General features: G+C 39.9%; 2 protein-coding genes across 7 annotated transcripts in view; one reads left to right on the top strand and one right to left on the bottom strand.

Annotated features, from left to right (window-relative positions):
• The window catches only part of RELCH (RAB11 binding and LisH domain, coiled-coil and HEAT repeat containing), a 67,998-nt gene extending 54,069 nt beyond the window's left edge, over positions 1-13,929 (bottom strand). For 2 of the 3 annotated variants that reach the window (XM_025167729.2, XM_025167732.2), the window contains exon 1: positions 13,321-13,928. In XM_025167729.2, coding sequence (XP_025023497.2) covers positions 13,321-13,780 — 460 coding nt within the window. In that variant the 5' untranslated portion in view covers positions 13,781-13,928. Of the gene's footprint in view, positions 1-13,320 lie in introns of all 3 variants that reach the window. The other variant, XR_015793907.1, reaches the window with a different exon arrangement.
• A 1,503-nt stretch (positions 13,930-15,432) lies between these two features.
• Positions 15,433-16,354, top strand: part of PIGN (phosphatidylinositol glycan anchor biosynthesis class N) — a 177,400-nt gene continuing 176,478 nt past the window's right edge. For all 4 annotated transcript variants that reach the window (XR_015794051.1, XM_088130849.1, XM_088130848.1 and 1 more), the window contains exon 1: positions 15,433-15,608. The gene's annotated coding sequence lies outside the window, so the exon portion shown is untranslated. The remainder of the gene's footprint in view (positions 15,609-16,354) is intronic.

Here is a 16,354-nt window from a genome sequence, read left to right as displayed (position 1 = left end):
TGAACTGTTTTTTTCCAAATACACATACAGTCAGGTCCAGAAATATTGGGACATTGACACAATTCTAACATCTTTGGCTCTATACACCACCACAATGGATTTGGAATGAAACAAACACAATGTGCTTTAACTGCAGACTGTCAGCTTTAATTTGAGGGTATGTACATCCAACTCTGGTGAACGGTGTAGGAATTACAACAGTTTGCATATGTGCCTCCCACTTGTTAAGGGACCAAAAGTAATGGGACAGAATAATAATCATAAATCAAACTTTCCCTTTTTAATACTTGGTTGCAAATCCGTTGCAGTCAATCACAGGCTGAAGCCTGGAATGCATAGACATCACCAGACGCTGGGTTTCATCCCTGGTGATGCTCTGCCAGGCCTCTACTGCAACTGTCTTCAGTTCCTGCTTGTTCTTGGGGCATTTTCCCTTCAGTTTTGTCTTCAGCAAGTGAAATGCATGCTCAATGGGATTCAGGTCAGGTGATTGACTTGGCCATTGCATAACATTCCACTTCTGTCCCTTCAAAAACTCTTTGGTTGCTTTTGTAGTATGCTTTGGGTCATTGTCCATCTGTTCTGTGAAGCGCCGTCCAATGAGTTCTGCAGCATTTGGCTGAATGTGAGCAGATAATATTGCCCGAAACACTGCAGAATTCATCCTGCTGCTTTTGTCAGCAGTCACATCATCAATAAATACAAGAGAACCAGTTCCATTAGCAGCCATACATGCCCACGCCATGACACTACCACCACCATGCTTCACTGATGAGGTGGTATGCTTAGGATCATGAGCAGTTCCTTTCCTTCTCCATACTCTTCTCTTCCCATCACTCTGGTACAAGTTGATCTTGGTCTCATCTGTCCATAGGATGTTGTTCCAGAACTGTGAAGGCTTTTTTAGATGTCGTTTGGCAGCCTCTAATCTGGCCTTCCTGTTTTTGAGGCTCACCAATGGTTTACATCTTGTGGTGAACCCTCTGTATTCACTCTGGTGAAATCTTCTTTTGATTGTTGACTTTGACACACATACACCTACCTCCTGGAGAGTGTTCTTGATCTGGCCAACTGTTGTGAAGGGTGTTTTCTTCACCAGGGAAAGGATTCTTCGGTCATCCACCACAGTTGTTTTCCGTTGTCTCCCGGGTCTTTTGGTGTTGCTGAGCTCACCGGTCCGTTCCTTCTTTTTGAGAATGTTCCAAACAGTTGTTTTGGCCACGCCTAATGTTCTTGCTATCTCTCTGATGGGTTTGTTTTGTTTCTTCAGCCTAATGATGGCTTGCTTCACTGATAGTGACAGCTCTTTGGATCTCATCTTGAGAGTTGACAGCAACAAATTCCAAATGCAAATAGCACACTTGAAATGAACTCTGGGCCTTTTATCTGCACATTGTAATTGGGGTACTGAGGGAATATCACACACCTGGCCATGGAACAGCTGAGAAGCCAATTGTCCCATTACTTTTGGTCCCTTAACAAGTGGGAGGCACATATGTAAACTGTTGTAATTCCTACACCGTTCACCTGAGTTGGATGTACATACCCTCAAATTAAAGCTGACAGTCTGCAGTTAAGGCACATTGTGTTTGTTTCATTCCAAATCCATTGTGGTGGTGTATAGAGCCAAAGATGTTAGAATTGTGTCAATGTCCCAATATTTCTGGACCTGACTGTATTTTATGTCAATGTGTGAGATAGTTTCATTACATATTCCATTAGTCTTTTAAACGTAATCAATAAACTATATGCAAAAATGTTGATGTCAACTCTGCCATGTGGCAGTAGGAAACATTCTACAACTGGAAATTTCAGAGTTGCATCTCCCCCAGGACTAGCAAGCTACAAGGAGGAAACCATCCACCTTCACTGCTAGAAAAAAACAAGATAATCTGAAGGGTGAGCCAGAGGAGACAAAGTGTGATATATTTGGAGGAGACTAACTTCTACAAGTTCTAGTGCACTTGTAGAACAAAAAGATGGATTCAATGGACCAGCCCAGATCAAATTCCAAATTCCCTCCTACACTGTTAAGAGTGGATTCGGGCTGTATACCAAAACCACCTCTTGGAGGATGTCACAAAATTGAACTATGATATTTGACCAAAACAAGAGCATCAATTCAAACACAAAACAAATGGAATAATGGTGATGAAGTACACATAGCCACACCCACACTACATTGGTGGAATTGGCTTCATTATTGCCAACCCATATGTACAAAACATACAGTCACTACAAATCTGCAAATGTCTTACAACCCTCAATTTAAAGATAAAAGGCAAAAAAGACCAACTACTCATAATCCCATGTTATGTTTCCTACAGAAATTTGAACAACGATGAAACCAAATGCTTTTATGAAGAACTTGAACAACAACTAGCTCAACTGGCTTACAAAAAGATCATCAAAGGAGATCTAAATGCTTGACTAGGCTCAGGTAGAGTGGATGAAAACTTTATGGGCATATTCTCAATGACAAGCAAAATGAAAATGGTGAACAATTAGCAACTTTTGTTGTAAAGATGTAGGTGATAAACACCTACTTTGAGAAACCAGCAGGGAAGCACTGGACTTGGCACTCCCCTAACAAGGAAATGAAAGCAGAGATCAACTACATACTATGCAAAGATGCAAAATTGGTCACAAGTGTTGAAGTACAGCACTAACGCAATATCGGCAGTACCCATAAGCCAATCTGAATGCCTAACCTGAACATCCCTTCTCAATGTTAATTCTTAAGAAATATGACAGTAGGTACAATTCTACTTGAAAAACAAATTCTAAAACAAAATTGATATTATAATGAGACAATATGAATAACTTATCAAAAAAAATTTAAAAATGTGTTGTAGCAGCAAAAATTCAGAAAATGACTGGAAGAAGCACTTTCTAGCAATAAAATTAGAGAACTCTTAGCAGAGGAAGGAGCGCAAAGGAGAAAATAAATTTGATATGACTGTGCTCTGTGAGCTGAACTGCAAGATAAGGCAACAACTAAAAGAAGACTATAAAAACTACCTGACACAACCACTTGTGAAAGCAACAGAGAAGCAGTATCATAAAGGGCTGGAAGGAAACGCAGAAAATGAGAGAGTTTTTGAAGGCAGTCAAGAAGGACAACCACATCTGACTGACAAGAAACTGAAGAAAAAAGCCAGCATTTTTACTCTGACCTCTTTGCCTTGAAAATAGCCATCACAAAACACTGACCATATCTAATGGTACCAAAAATTAATCAGATGTGATTCTTCATGTAATTTGACAAGTTAAAATCAGGAAAAGTGATTGATGGTTGAATATCCTTTTCAAAAAATGAATCCTATAACAGATGGGAAACATCAAAGCAAGATCAGATACCTTCAACTAGTGATGATGTACTGCTGTGAAGAGAGAGCAGAACCTAAAAAAATCAGAAGCAAAGAAGCTTCTAGAAATGCAGTGTGCAATGAAGAGGCAAGTACTAAAGAGATGTTGCTCAGAGACCGAATCTGGAATGCAGAAATTTATGGCAGAATCAATTTTTAAGATGTCATCAAAGTAGCACAAAAACTATCAATAACCAGAACACATATGTATGCATAGCAACAAGGGCCTGAAAGGCAACACACTGGTAGCTCTGTAATTTTGTATGCCTATGTTGACCACCTATGAGACAGAGAGGCAAAACAGAAAAACTTTGTCCCAGCTGAAACACTATAGCATCGCACTGTATGCAATAAAAACAAGTTTTGGTATCTTCACTTTGGGTAGTGAACATATCCAATGAATATGATGCCAAAATATGTACAAAAATCTGTTCTGGAAATTACAGGAATGGATTGTAAAAGAAAAGCTAATTGCTAAACAACAGACAGGATTTGAGAAGGGAGATCAACTGGAGAATCCCCCAACATATGCTTAAAAATAAAGCAGCATCCCACAGATATCCTTTATGTGGCATTTTCTGATTTTAAAGCTTTGATTCAATCCCAAGATCAAAACTCTGAAAGACTCTGCAATGGACCATTGTCTATTACCACTTATTAGCAGATCCTATCATGATAACACTTTCAGAGTAAGATATAGAATTAGTGGGTACTTCTTCTATCTCTTATTCCAACATCAAGAAAAGTAAAATGGATATATTTTATATGTGAGTGCAGTACTTTGGATTCAGAGTCAAAAAGGTGTTTCAGAATGCATGAAGACATGCTGACCTAGCCTCTGTTATACTGCCACAAGATCCTAGGAAAAATGTATTTCGGGTTTAGGAATTGCAAATAACAGGTATGTGTACACTGATGTGCGCTCCAAAACACTTTTTTTGCCTTTTAATATGAACTGCTGCACAGCATTAGCATTTTGGCCCCGCTATTTTTAATCTCTATATTAACTCTTTTACTCAGACAAATTACCAGTTCAGACTTCTATACAACCAAAACTTCAGACAAGCATCTAGCAGACTTATTGGACATGGATGATGTGCCAACATGCTACAGATTAGATAAAGGTCTGAGATGAGTGCTCTAGGCCATTGCCCAGTAGAGCATTTTATCTAAGAAAACGATCAAATGGAAGTATTGGATTTTGCAAAAAAATATTTAAATTGTTGTTGGCCTATTAAAAACATGGTTATTGGAATGAATTCACAACTTCTAACATCTGGGGATTATTTTCATTACACTAGGTCCCACAGCATGCTGAATTCATAGCCCAAAAGATCCAGCACAGTGCTACTGTAATACTGGAAAGGGCTTTTTTTCTTTTGCTCCATAAGGCGTTTATTTTATTGCAGCAGCCTTAAAGCTTTCTGAGGTAAGCTCAGGTACATATACTATAAGGAACTCAAATTGGATCATATCCCAACTTACACTGTTAGGAATTAATTCAATCAAAATTCTTAAGGATAACCTTTCAGGTTCCTGAGTGTATTTCTGGTATCTTCTTGATACTGTATTCCCAATTTGAGGCTAGAGCTAATAAAAAAATAAGCATAGATGAGGATCACAACTTGTAACTGCTGGTTAAAATTAAATTTAGCACACTTTGGTTTGCCCCTGCCATATACTGACAAACACTTGTCAATCTCTTTGAAATCATCTTCAGGAGGCTATGATTCAATTAGTGATGTGCAACTACGGGAATCAGAAAACCTGTTTCCGAGGGGGCATGCCCACACTTATTTTATCTATTTGTGCCTACTGAAAGAACCAATGTCATTTTCTTGAGCTTGCTTAGTAGCCACGCAACTTCAGGAAAATACACTGTTTGAATTGCAAAGGCACTGACAGCATGTTATAGTGGTCAGTTACCATATCCTTAATTCAAATGTATATTTCCATAAGATACACAGCTATTGCATCTTAGAAAAAGAAAAAGGCATGGGTTCTTTAAGAAGGCTGAGACAGATGTAGCAAGTATGCCCTTGCCCCCTCTAAAAGCACCTTTTCTCATTTCCAAATAGCTGCACATCCCTAGATTCAAATGTATAGCTTCTCTCCAAGAGTATTCTTCGCATTAAGAGTACCAGATATATTATTAAATTGGATTTGTCCCTGGTCCCACATTTGTTAAGAATTACAAAATGATTTTTACAATATATAAAATTAAAAGGAGCACAAGAAATTCCCTTGTTCCAATCAAGGACTGGGATACATTTTTCTTCTTTAATCCAACATTTCACTGCATAAACTTTAGCTATTTTTTTATATACATATCTCTCTGGGTCTAAGTTGGTAAGCAAACAAGTAGATTACAACACATCATGGTAACACTGAAAGCACTGTAAGTTCAGGCAATAAGACAGCAACATAAACCCTTATAGAATATAGAATACATAGCTTAGGAACACATTTTCTTTTGATTCACTAATGCACAAAGTTCCCAACCCCAGTCTTGTATAAAAAGTCATGTGAAGCCCTTTTCCTTGCTAGTACAAGAAAGCTATTAGACATGGCAGAGAGATTAAATCTTGAAGTGAAGTCTACCTCTTGTCGCCAGATGCTGAAGGCAACGCATCAAGGCTTCTGGTACGGTGCCCTGCTCAGAGGTTTCCTGGAGGCTTTTAGCTGGCTACCCAGAGCTACTACTTTATGTCATGGTTGCACTGGGTATCTCCTCCTTCCCCTCCCCACAAGAGGAGATGTTTGAAGACAAAGACATAGATCCTGTGGAACTATTGTGTTCAGAGAGAGTGGAGACAAACACAATAGTAAACCCTCAATCTACTTTGAATGCATCAGCTCTGACCCTTAATTCTAAGCCACAGCCTTCTGAGCCCTAGACAACTCTGCAGTATAGATGAGCAAAGGCTGGAAAGGCAGCACAGCATGAGGGTAACAAGGCAAGCCCCATGGGAGGGATAGGTGTTGTCAGGCTTATTTCTATTTCCAATGCAGCTCCTGTTTTATTGCAGACAATGCAAAAACTGTTAATGAGGAAATCCAGCAAAAGAAAAGTGTAAGATGCAAGCCATATATATACATACATACATACATTAAAAAAAAACACAGAAATATGGTTCAAGTCTTACTTCTCTTTCTTCCACTTCCATGGCAATAGGCTGAGAACCTCTTGCTTCTGGAGGGAAGGAGAGGATTATACCTGCTCATTGTTATAATGGACTAGTGGGGTCTCAGGCTCCTGTTCCTGCAATAGCAACTGGGCCAGGAAAGGCCATGAAAAGGCAACAGAAGACATTTTTTCAGACACTTCTGCTCTCTGTGCTTACACCATGATTCCCTATTGGAATAGTCTTATATACTAAATTTCCTGTCTTTGTAGACTATGCTTCTATGTAGCCTCTATAGATCTTGATTTCTTACTTTTTTAAACTTATGAACTGGTTAAATGCCATCCCTGTGATTGGAGGCTGTGTACCTAGTGGGCAAAGGACGTAATATCAGGGCCTGATCCACCCATAGGGCTTTTCTAAGAACTCCTAAAATCAGGAACATGTTCTATACTTACTGGATTTCTCTAGCATTGTACTCTGGCACTGAAGATGCACTTCTCCAGTGGAAGCCTCCCTGGATCAGGAAATGCTAGGTTATTACCCTGCAACGCTGTCCTTTAAGGCCACTACTGATCTATTCTCCACTGACTTGCTCTTTCTTTCTGCAGAAAGATGCCCAAAACATGACTTTCACAGAGGGAGTGGTCATGATTGCGGGGGTTAAAGCGAGGCTTTGAGAAGACAGACAGTTGCTGTCAAACTCATAGACATGATGCTTCATTTTGATCACAGAGTTGGCATGGCTGCAGCCATGGCCAGAGGGAATGGGCAACAATCACAGGTTGCAAGTGTAAGTCTGAGACTTAATGAGGAGCACACATGTGAATTACTCCTCTCTTGGAAGCCTCCTCCCCCTTTGTGGATCTGCCACCTCAGCATGGCAAGCTCTTGGGCATTCAAGAACTGGTCGGACTGATTTGAGAGTTAAAAAGCAGGATATGCCAGGGAATAACCAGATATAGGCATGGTAGACATTCATCTAACCTACTTCTGGTAATAGTTTCTATCCAGTGGTTCTCTGATATTAGCATTATGGCTCCTTAACAGGTGTTGGGAAATATGGACAGTATTCCAGCTTTCATCTTCTTGGTCTACAGGTAGAACAGGTTATTTTGGCAATCCATCCTGAACTTTTGTAATTCTACACACCTACAGCAACATACCTGTTGCTTTACATATTCTAGAAATAATTTCAGTTCTGAAAAATAATATGCTAGTTAGCAGAAGCAAATTGTTCATGACTGTAACATTAAGTAAAATATAAACAAAAGTTTAATATTCCAAGAATGCAATCCATGTCTGTAGTATATTTTCCCCTCTAGCCTATTTTTATACAGAATATTTCCATTTTATCATACTGAAATTCTACTCAACATTGCCAGTACAAACGGAAGTAATACATGTGCAAGTATTTAGTTGGTATACCCCAGTGTTTCTCAGTCTTTTTTCATCCGTGGCCCCTTTCTGACTTTGTTTTTCCCCTGTGGTCCCCTGCCCAGATCCCAACACCAGATACGGACGTGGGACAGTAACTGCTGCATTTTCTGGCTTCAAAAAGACAGTATTTACATTATAATACACTGCTTTTCTGTAGCCCTCAGCATGTGCAGTGCCCCCTTGTTACATGTTTTTCATCCGTGGCCCCCTTGAAATATCCTGTGGCCACCAGGGGGCCATATGGCCCCTGGCTGTGGTAAAGCCTTCCAAACAAAAAACATAAACCACTGTTGTGGGGAACACAACCAATTTATAATAACTGAATTCAAAATACTTTTATTTAAGAATTTGTCCCAGACAAAAAAAATACAAGACTGAACGGACCTACCTCCAATATTATAATTAAGACTTATAAAAAAGCACTAAGTGACTAAATTTGAGCAGTTTATCCCTCACCAGAAATATGGGAACATGTACACTGTAGTAGACATCCATCAGAGAGAGCATTCAACTGTCATTACTGTACACTCTGTTTTTCACCTATCTGTGCGCAGAGGACAAAATTGCTAAGGGTTGCTATTTCCCTAAGAATGAACACACAAGTATTCTGCCAGTCCCCACTTCAAAAAAATCAGCAGAGGGCAGTTGCAGTACTCTATTTTTTCCTGAATGGAAACAATACAGTACTCTACTAACTGCTAGACTTGTGCTATGACTATTATTTACCTCTATCATCACAAGATGAGTAACAACTTGTCAGCTGGATTAGTTACTGCTCACTACAGGCTGATTTACATGTGACTTTATGATAAGTGTCTTGGCAAAAAAATCTGCAAATTTAATGTTTGTATAAAGGTTAAGGTATAACGAAAAAGATGAATTCCTTAATTATCAAACACTTAGAAGTTCAGCATGTTGCAGACTCCTCCACTCTAAACTCTCTCCTCTTTCCTGATCACGTGACTTATAGCAGAGTTATTATTCAAATGTTGGAAAGAATTCCAGTAGCATGCTTTTCCTGATGCTATTTTGCAGTAAAGACTCAAGGGGATTATAAAATTAAAACTAGCTACAGAAGATGAATATGTAATAACAAAAACATTCAGGCTTACATGGGTGTGGTAGCTATTTTGTCTAAAATCACTTTTGAAATACTATGTTGTAATGCATTTAAATAAAGGCCTGTCTTTGAATTATGCAACCTTAAGAAATGTAGTCTAATATCAGCCTTCTTATTGTTCTTTGGAAGGAAGAGTTAAAGAATACAATTACAAAATAAAATTTTAACTGTGCTAACTTAATATTAAAACCTTGGTGTATGCTGCTAAAAGTATTTGCATCTGACATAAATTTTGTTCAAGATTAAAGTCATTTAAGTGCCAATATGTTTACAGCTTTACCTAATCACAGTTCTGAAGTACTAGTACATTGACAAGCACTCTTGAATGACCAAATTACATAGGATAACTGCTCCAGCTCTTTGAGTAATTACATCAAATCCTCTGGTTTCCATTTCATTTCTGTTTTATGAGCTGCAATCATTTCCTCACTTACAATGTAATTTTTTTATTACATGCTGGAAATGAAAATATGAAGCATGTCTAATGAATATAAATATACTCTATTTTACTAAGATGACAAATGAAGTTTTTTGGATTTCTTCAGAGGAGAAATCCAGGCTTTGGAGTTTCCACTCTGAAATACATTTTCTGAGTCCTTCAACTGAAATTAGTGGTGAACCATTAACAAGATCAGTTAATTATGACCAATAGCTAAACAATTTACACAATCACCAGTGAAGAGACAGCAGAGGGAAGCAGCCTAAAGAATGGGCTGTGTAAACACAACTTTCTGAACCCCCAAATTAGCCAAACACTTTAGCCCATGTAGTTAAATCTATGGATTAGCATGTTATCTAAACTTGGTCAATTGTGTTAATTTAGTGAACCATTGTTCAGTTAAGCACAAGCTTGCACAGCAGGAGAAACAAGGAAATTTGGCCAATTTTTCTAACTCTTTTTCCTTCAGCTTTCTTGCTACTTTATTTCTTAATAGCCTTAGCAAATAACAATAGAATACACAGGTTAAAAAGGTATGATAAATATAATTTTGGCTAATACCTAAAGATAACATTTGTCAGAAGGGTTTTACCAAATGTTATTAGAAATCTGATGGAAGAGCAGGGGAGCAATTAGGTGAGCCTTCATATAAATATTTGCTATGTAGATGTCCACATCAATGCAAAGATATCTAAGGGATATAGTGATCGGATATAGTTCTGCTATGCAGAACAACAGGGAAGGACCAGCAAGCAATTCTGGAGTCTTTTACTCCACGCATAAGTTCTATATACGGAAAGTGGCTGGCTAGGGCTGAGAGCTCCAGGATTCTTTGGTGACATGTTAATGGTCACTGTGTTCATACATTATTACAAGCTATAAAACAAACTGTACAGTGAATATGCTTGATGGCATCCCTAATTTATATTACCCAAATTATTAAGCAATAATCAAAGTCCTTGGTATTTATGGTAATAGCAAGTACTTAAGAATAAAATCTTACCAATTTTCACTAACACCAATATTAAGCTAACAAAAAGCTTAAGAAACTATAAAATTAAACTAAAAATGTATCACAATACCACAGTTGGCCATCTCATGAGTTCTGTCACATAACTGCTTCACAAAATAATTGATAATTATATGCTATTGAAAAATCACAGGGCATCAAATCACACATCTTTAGATACTAAAAAAACCCCACAAAAGTAAATATCACAAGTACAACATACACCACATGCTCTGTAGCCCTGCCTTAAGAAAAATGCCTTTTTCTAATACAATACTAGATTAGGTTCTTCTTATACAATTCTCCTCATACAATATTAAAATTAGCTTTGAAAATTTACTACCAGCTCTATGAGCTAAGAAATGCTCATATAAGCAGTGCCAGTAAGCAGTATATTTAAAGCCTATGTTTTGCTAACTAGGAGATTTTAGGCTGCAGTTTTTCAATTCACAGAAGGGAGAAGGTGAGTTGGCTGGCCTTACATTGCCTGTGCAAATAGACTAGTCACATGTACAGTATTCTTGTAAAAATGTGATCCCAGTATCTTTTCAGTATCAGACATTGGGCTGACCTAGTTTGCTAAATAAGTCACAACATATGGTAATCCATATATTATGGCTCAGAAAATAAAATGTCTAAATCAAAATTAAATGAAACTACATTATGGTTTCATGTGATTTGTGAACACTGAAATGCTCTTTATTTTTACTAATGTGATTGAAGTAAAGAAGAACCAAAATTATTCTTCATAGAGACATTTTGCAAAAATTCTAGCAAGGGAGTAATCCTGGCTGTTACAGATGTTTGGGCATGTACATGTGGATTTATGGAATCTTCTCAATAGAATCACAAAACACTGTCCTCTCTCTCAACTCACTACTTTTAAACTGCAGAAATGCTTAAATATTCTACGTGTCTTGCTGTACAATGATGATTTCTTGGTAGTTCATGTTTCTTAAAAGCATTTATATGGCATCACTTATATAAAGTCTTCCCTGACTTGATGTTATTACAGACATTTGTCATCTAATGGAATATGCTGTTGACTTCCCAGTGTAGATTTCTTCATAATCTCCCTTCCAATACAAACTAGAAATGACCTTGCTTAGTTTGGGTTTTTTTTAATCACTCAGGATTGACTGGGTGTGGTCTTACCAATGTAGCTGAATTAAATATCATGGTACTGAAACTTGAAAAGATGCAGAGGGAGCTTACGTGGAACCATTTCTTACTACTCTTATATTGTAGTTGAGCAGGATTTATTGAAAAATGTCCAAACATCCTCCCACAATCTGAAGCTAAAAGCAATATATACAAGACACACATTTTCAGTGAAACTTCCATGATCCAATCCAGTATCTTAGCATTAGCTATACCATTATTGTAAAACAAAACATGTACGCTCATTGATATTTCAGGATGTTGCCTCTGAAGGAACAAGAGGTAAAATTAATGCAGTGTATCAACATAATATTTTTATTTGGCCAACTGTTTAGTACAGATTTTTAAAACTGCTGCTTCTTTAGTTACGCCTTTATAGTTTCTATTAAATTGCAAATGGCAAGAAGAATCAGAAAAACACCAGCTGATTCAAAACTCAGCTATTTTTACATACTGCACTATACTACTGACACTTTTGAACTTTGGTGTTAGCAAAGATCCTGAAAATATCAGGGATAGACAAGAAAACAAACAAATGAACAACTGATCCAATCAGTCCAGAGTTCTCACTTGTGGCACAAATGACCAGGTTCAAATTATCACATATTGGGCACACTATACATGACCAAGCTCTCTCGAGAAGTCTATAATGCTGAGAACAATCCAAAGGAAGAGAAAAAGAGAACAACCAGCAGCAAGATGGATGGACATGTTTACAGTGGCAATGGGTCCACCACCAGAAGACCTGAAGGACTAGACTGAGGACAGATCATCATGGAGAAAAATCTATTTATGTGCTTGCTAAGAGTCAATACTGACTTGATGGCATATCATCACCATCAATCACATTGTTAGTCCCAGTTTGTTCACTAAGTCACAACTGGCTGGACTCATTATGGCTTAGTACAAGCATGCATAACAAGTTCATGCAATGACTTCTTAGAAGTAGTTCCCAGAGTCTCTCCCAAACATGTCTCTGAATTGAAATGTTTGTGACAAAGGTGAAAGTTATTGTATATACATATATACAATAACTATATGAGACAGCAATAATTAATTTCGCTTATCAAATCATCAGACACCACAGAAGTGACTACTATACCTTTCTATGGTGATGTGTGAATTACCAAAAACCCTTAAACTTATACTGTACTATTCAATCCATTGTGGCCCTAAAAAGTCATGCCATAAGACAATAGAAAAGGCCACACAGATACCCAATAGACAGCACTTACAAACTCTGTCATCTAAGTGATCAATATTGTAAGTTCATACTTGGTACTTAACTCAATGTGATTTACTTCTCTCTAGGTAAGTGACTGCAGTCTCAAAACCATTCAGCACAATCACGTAAAAAAAAAAAAAAGGCCTGTCTTCCCATTAAATGCTTTGAGCTAAGTCACACCATCTTTTTCAAGAACGGGTACTGGTGCTAGTAATGCAATCAAGCGAACCATCTGGGCGTTTCTTCGTGAACGCCACGATAGAACACGGGAGATCCCTGCCTCTTTTCTATGAAGATTTACAAATGCTCCGACCCCAAATAAGGGAATTCACTGAAAATACACCCAAGCCAAGGTCAACCAAGGGCTGAAGCCTGGCAAGCGGAAAGAGAATCCTTCTAATCCTCCCTTTGTTAAGCACGGCTATCCACTTACGGAGCTGTCCGGCGCCAGGCTCCTTACCGCCTCCGACCATCGATATTATCCCTGGGGCTACTGAGGCGGAAGGAGTCGGTGCCAGGGCTCCGGTGCCGCCCCCACTTTGTCGCTCGAAGTTGCCAGGATTGGAAAAATAGTCACGCAGGCGAGGCAGCTCCCGGCCGCTCTCCAGAAGCTCCGTGTGCAATTCCAGCGCCGTCAACACGAACTGGTCGCGCAGCAGCTGAGCCGCTAAAGCATCCACAGGCACCCGGGGCGGTTCCTCGGCCTGCACGGGCGGCGGCAACAGTTGCTGCTGAAGGGGTGGCGAAGAGGAGGTGGAGGAAGAGACGGGGAGCGGGGCGCCCGAGCCGCCGGGGTCGCTGCTGCTGCTGCCCCCCGGCCTGGTCTCCTCCGGCTCGGACTCTTCAGAGTCACTGAGGAAGGGGTTCACTCCCCCGCCCCCCGCCACCGCCATCTTGGGAGAAGAGGAATTCCCCCAGAGCCGCGCTCTTACGAGCAAGCGCCCCAGCCGAACCCTGTTACCACAGCAGCGAGCAGCGACCCACCAATCCCCCGCGCTCGCCCGTGCGCCTCCTGTCTTTCGGAACTCGATTTCCGCGTACGAACTCTCGCGAGATCCTCTGCAGCGCGTTTCCGGTTCCTGAAGAAACGGGCGGGCTTCGGGACTGCTGGACTCCGGCAGTTGTAGATGGATGTTCGAAGATGAGGGTCTTTGGGCCCTTATGGCGCCATTCCCACCCACACCCCGGTTTGTGCTGCTAAATGGACGGCTGCCTCCAAGCGATTGTAGAAAACTGCAGAAGTCTGTTATGGCAGCAGATTAGGAAATAGTGTAATCTCCCTCCCGCAATGAATGAAGATGAAAATTACTGCAGAAATCCCTATTCTTAATAAGTCAGTTTTCCTTTAAGACCCGAAAGACCAGGTTAGGGATAGATTTTCTCTATGACGCTCTATCTGTGTGGTCGCTAGGAGTGGAAAACGATTTGAATGACACAGGATCGGTGTTTTCCTTTTGTTAAAAAAAGCTTTAAACATTTCAAAATTGTCCTGCAGAAATATAATCCTTATTTATTTATTTTTTTCCATGGGCTAGAGATTATAGCTCAGACAACATACTTTATAACATTCCCTTACAATTCAGGACCAGAGGTTTAAACAACCCTATAATGGAGCCCACTCTTAGTACAGCAGGATGAAAATGAATAGCTTATAACAATATATGTCATGTGGTTGTGAACCTATTGGTGAAGCAGAATTAAAGAGCAGTTTATGAAAGCTCTAGGTCTAGTTTTGTGTTGCTGCAAAAATAAAAAAAACCATTAGCAGCAAATACAGTGCTCAGAATTCTTAAAAGAATATAGAGTTGGGTGCCTTGCAATAAAAAAATAAATAAAATGATCTTCTCTTCCCTATCGTGACATTTCGATACTGAATTTTCTAATGAGAAGGAAATATACTCAAGCCAAAGGGTGATTCTAGTTAAGTTATAACCTCTTTCGACCTTGAAACTTCCTCCCTCTCCACCTCAAACGGGTCAGAAGGCAAACGTGTGCGGTTTTTTTATTCTATAACAGCCCAGTACACAGATCATATCCCGTGAAAGGAGGGATGAGGAACTTGTGCTATTAAACATGCTACCAGGACTGATGGGAACTGCAGTCCAAACATATTCTAAGGTTTCCTGCCTTTACTCTAGAGCAGTGTTTCTCAACGTTGGCAACTTTAAGATGCGTGGACTTCAACTCCCAGAATTCCCCAGCCAGCCTTGCTGGTTGGGGAATTCTGGGAGTTGAAGTCCACCCGTCTTAAAGTTGCCAGGGTTGAGGAACCCTGCTCTAGATCGATTACTTCCCACTATCTGATGCCTTACTTGAGTTTTGAACTCTCAGAATTCCCATCTGATGGCATGCTGGCCGGGAACTTTGGAAGTTGTAGTTTAAGCACCGTTGGAATCTGCTCAGGTGTAAGCGGCGCTTAGCGTAGGAGAAAAGCACCGCACGGGAGAGCGATTCGGCTCGGAATTTCCCGAGTTTACCACTGCTACCAAAGATATCGCGATACTCTGACAGTTCTCGCGATATGGGAGCTGTGACGTTGCTGAAGGCGTACGTGGTTTTGACTGAGAGGGGATAATTTGCAAGAAGTTGGCGCGCGCGTTGGTTTCTGCACTTTTCCCGCCCACGTCGTGTCTGCCGAGTGTGGCGGAGGTCATTTTTTCTCGGTCAGCAGAAGTTTCCAGGGAAACGACCCTCCTCGCAGTACCCGGTGGAATGAGCGAGGTAAGCAACATAAATAAGGGGTGGCTTCTTGAAGGGATGTCGGATGTCCTGTTTCCTGATGCTTCCGTTCTCTGCAGTGGGCGTTCGGGCTCAGCTAGGTTTTGATCTGGGTAGAAAGCAGGGCTGGGTATGCCCATGTCAGTGGCTTGCAACCATTGTGGTACCTGTGTGTTTAAGCATGCCAACCACATGATAAGCCATACCCTACTGTAGACAGACCCTAATGTATTGTCACTATATCAGATCGCTAGTGTTAAGAAAATTTGAAGCAATCATTTGTGTGTGTGTGCATGGACTCACGTCTCTAATAAAGCTTGGTGTTTGGTGCCATTTTTCTTGGTAACAATATGGAAGTAGTGTGCCACTGCCTCTTGCCATAACGTTTTCTTGATTCCCCAGCCTATTATACAGCATGGGATTTCCCATGGTCTCCTGTCCAAGTACCCTCTGGATCCAATTCTGCCTACTTTGTTGTTGTTGTTGTTTTAAGTTCATCCGAGCTTAGCTAGGTACTGCAACCAAGCAATTTCTTTCTATGGCTGGGTTGCAGAAGCAAAGCCAAAATAGGATTTGCTTGCTTGTGGCCTAGGATATAATGAGACTGTTGTCACTGTGGTTTATGTTTATTGTGTTTTGTAAATCAAGCCTACTGTAGTTTATTTTGCAAACTATGGTTAACAAACATGGCTGAACTTGTATGAACGCAGCCTTTTTTAAATGAGAATCCAATTGGTATATCTCAGAGT

This window comes from Python bivittatus, unplaced genomic scaffold, assembly GCF_059951505.1.
Source record: "Python bivittatus isolate LINGU-HERP-01145 unplaced genomic scaffold, Pbiv_v1 ctg000840_np1212, whole genome shotgun sequence".
Lineage (NCBI taxonomy): Eukaryota > Metazoa > Chordata > Lepidosauria > Squamata > Pythonidae > Python > Python bivittatus.
This window is presented reverse-complemented; position numbering and strand designations above follow the sequence as displayed.